This window comes from Rhinopithecus bieti, unplaced genomic scaffold (assembly GCF_001698545.2).
Source record: "Rhinopithecus bieti isolate Rb0 unplaced genomic scaffold, ASM169854v2 scaffold_66918, whole genome shotgun sequence".
In the NCBI taxonomy this organism is placed as follows: domain Eukaryota; kingdom Metazoa; phylum Chordata; class Mammalia; order Primates; family Cercopithecidae; genus Rhinopithecus; species Rhinopithecus bieti.
Genome location: NW_016825404.1, coordinates 91,419 through 94,456, shown reverse-complemented (window position 1 = coordinate 94,456; position 3,038 = coordinate 91,419). Strand labels below are relative to the sequence as shown.

At 57.7% G+C, this 3,038-nt stretch overlaps 1 protein-coding gene across 11 annotated transcripts in view; it reads right to left on the bottom strand.

Annotated features, from left to right (window-relative positions):
* Nucleotides 1–2,169, bottom strand: part of SNAP91 (synaptosome associated protein 91) — a 165,881-nt gene extending 163,712 nt beyond the window's left edge. For 5 of the 11 annotated variants that reach the window (XM_017863000.1, XM_017863008.1, XM_017863011.1 and 2 more), the window contains exons 1-2: nucleotides 1,302–1,578; nucleotides 253–412 (exon numbers count right to left, since the gene is read on the bottom strand). In XM_017863000.1, the coding sequence (XP_017718489.1) occupies nucleotides 253–382 (130 nt within the window). In that variant the 5' untranslated portion in view covers nucleotides 383–412; nucleotides 1,302–1,578. Of the gene's footprint in view, nucleotides 1–252; nucleotides 413–810; nucleotides 832–1,120 lie in introns of those variants that run through there. The other 6 variants (XM_017863004.1, XM_017863001.1, XM_017863002.1 and 3 more) reach the window with 6 other exon arrangements.
* Between the last annotated feature and the right edge of the window lie 869 nt (nucleotides 2,170–3,038).

Here is a 3,038-nt window from a genome sequence, read left to right as displayed (position 1 = left end):
TGTGTGTGTGTGTGTATTTTTTCCCCTTGACCAAGACCTTGGAGGTAAATAAGAGGAAAAAATGGCTCACAAGACAAGGTTTCAGGACTAACCCAAGGGAGCACCTCCACAGCTGGAGAATTTCAGCTCAGGGGCAACCTGGCTGGGAATATCAGAGGCCGCAACATTATCGACCAAGAGCGCAGGCCGCACCACCAGCATCCCAGGCGACTCTGCTGTGCGCATGTCCCTCTTATATAAAGAGATGCTTACAGTCCAGGTGCTTTTTCTTGGGGCCCATCACTTCATGAGTAGTGGCTTTGCAGACCGCTCTCGCTACAGCAGAGCCTGTCACGCTGTACTGAGCGGCGGCGATCCGATCCGTGAGCGTTTGGCCCGACATCTTCTCTGGTCGCGTCTACCGCCTCCTCTTCTGCAGGAAACAAGGGGAGACGGTCCGGCTTTAATTCGCAGACCCTCCCCTCCAAGCACCGAGGCCTTGCCTCCTCCAGCCGCGCGGCGGCTCTCTCCTCCTCCATCCCCACCCTGGCACCACCTCTTGGAGCCAGCAACGGGCCAAGCCCCTCTCCTGCGATGCGGTCCAGGGAGTCTTGGCCGTGAGTAGGGCCGTCACGGAACCCCAGCGTGGGCTCCAATCTCAGCATCGTGACATCGTCCCCATTCTCTCCCAACCCCCACATAGGGCCAGACTCGCCCCCTGGGGACCCCCCTGTCAATCAGCACTTTCCCCGCAACCTGACACGCGGGTGTTGCGCTAGCCACGACGTGCGTCCCGGTTATTCCCTGGGCGCCGCACCCACCGGTGCCCACCTCCCACCTTCGCAGACTTTCCTCCTAGTAGCCTGCAGGCTTCGGGGAATGCATCGGCTACCCAACCCCTGGCTGCCTCCCTCCTCCTCCTCGCGCTGCTGCAGCAAAGGGCTCGTCCTCCCTCAGTCGCGAAGGAGATTATCCTAGCATTGCGCCATGTTATGCCCTCGCCTCCCCTTCCTTCCCCGCCGCCGGCTCCAAAGCCTCGCCGAGGCCCATAGCCCGGGCCCTTTCCCCCCGGTCTCCAAATCCCTGCCGCAGGGGCCGCCCGGGAGCGCTGCGGAGGCGCCGGAGTCTTGGGGCGCCTCACCCTTCCTGGATTCGGAGCGGAGCGGGGCTGACAGCGCAGCCCAACCCCCCCGCCCGCCCTGGAGCGCTCCGCGGAGCTGTCACCCAGCCGCTGCCCTTCTCCGCACCCTGGGATTATCCTCTGTGGATCCCCGCGCGGCCCTGGCGCGGGGAGGGGGCCGAGTACGGCCGCGGGTACTCACCCCGCCCCTGAGCGGCGCCGCCCGCCGCAGGATGAGCAGAGCCCGGGCAGCTGAGGGAAGCCGCGCCGGTGGGTGTGTGCGACCGCGCGGAGACCCGGTGCCCCTGGGCGCAAAGTCTCCAGCCCTGGCCGGGCCCCGCTTCTCAGCTCCGCGGTCCCGGCACCCGCCGCCCCTGGCCCCAGAAGCCAGTACCCGCCCGCCGCCGCCTCTTCTGCAAGCGCCGCCGCGTCTCTCTTGCGCTCCAAGCTGCGTCCCCATCCCCGCCCCCACCTCATCTGTGGCTCCGACGAGTCAGGTGACGGCGGCGGACAAACCCGGACGAGCCCTCGGCGGAGTGCCTCACGGCCCCCTCCCAGCTACTCACACACACCGCCCCCCGGGGCTGGAAGCTTAAAGGCGAGGGGGCGCCTCGTGCAAGCATCCCCGGCAAAAGGGAGGGGAGAAGAAGGAGGCGGGGAGGCCGGGAGGCAAGGAGGCCGACACCCACCCAGCCAGCAGCTCTCCGCTGGGCTCCAGGCCGCCCCTCCGCTGCTGGCTCCGCACCCGGCACACACTGGGAGCGCGCACCGCTCACACTTGCCCGCCGACTGCTGGGGGCGCCCTGGGCTGTGGGGGCGTTGGCCAAGCCGGGCGAGTGGGCTTCTCGGGTTCTACTCGGTGAAGGCCAAGGCAAGGGCGTCGTCGCGCGCTGCCTGGCGAAGCCCAGCCCCTTCTCCCCCACACTATCCCTGACACGCCCGCCTGTCAAAGGCGCCCAGGCCCAGAGGAGCAGGGCGATTTTAAATGTCAGATCCTGCCGGCCATCCGCGACCGTTACCTGTGCGTCTTCAGCTCCTCAGGCTCCTCCGCTTGTCTCAGTTACAACTGGGAGCCCGGGTGGGCAGGTAATTCTAGCCACTTTAGTCTTAAAGGGATACTGAGGTCTGCTGAAGGGAGAATAATTAACAAAGCCATTAATCGAGTCCCAGGTTACCTTCGACAGTAATCATTTGAGTGCATAAGGAAAACCCTTTGTACCCTTTAAAAGTAATTCTGCCAGTTAAATATAGTGTTGGAACGTCCGTCAATTGAATGTCAAGTGTATATTTGAATAGTAAGCAGGAATTTCTAAACAGGGATGTGGAGTTGGTTAATAGCTTCACGTGTTGACATTTTTAAAGGTTGTTATTTATGTTCAACTTTTTTTTTTTTTAATTCTCACAGTAGCATGAAGATCAAAACTATATTTGTGAACTTTCCTGACATTTTCCCCCCTGGCTTCTGGTGGCTTCTGCTCAGCCTTGAAGCCATGTATCGATACCTATCGATCTCAAGATTTTGTTATATATTCCTCTCTTTCACCTGGTCCAGTGTTCAGTATGCAGTCATGATTTCCTGACTGTTGAGAATGATTCTAGCACTAATTGGAAGCTTAATGACTAAAGAGAGACAGCTTAAGAGCACCCTTGTCTCAAATACTAGTTTTACCCTTTTTACGAGGGAAATAAAAAGGCAATTCTATTAAAAAAAAAAAAAAAAAAAAAAAAAAAAAAAAAACTTCTACTCCAGTTTTATAGCAGCTTAATATAATGGTCCCAGACTGGAGGAAAGCCAAATGTTATTCTACTAGCAAATGAATAAACAAGACATGGTATATCCACATAATGGAATACTACTTAGCAATAACAAGAAACAAACTAATACCATTCATGAATCTCAAATACATTAGATGAAAGGAAAGAAGCTCAATCAAAAAAT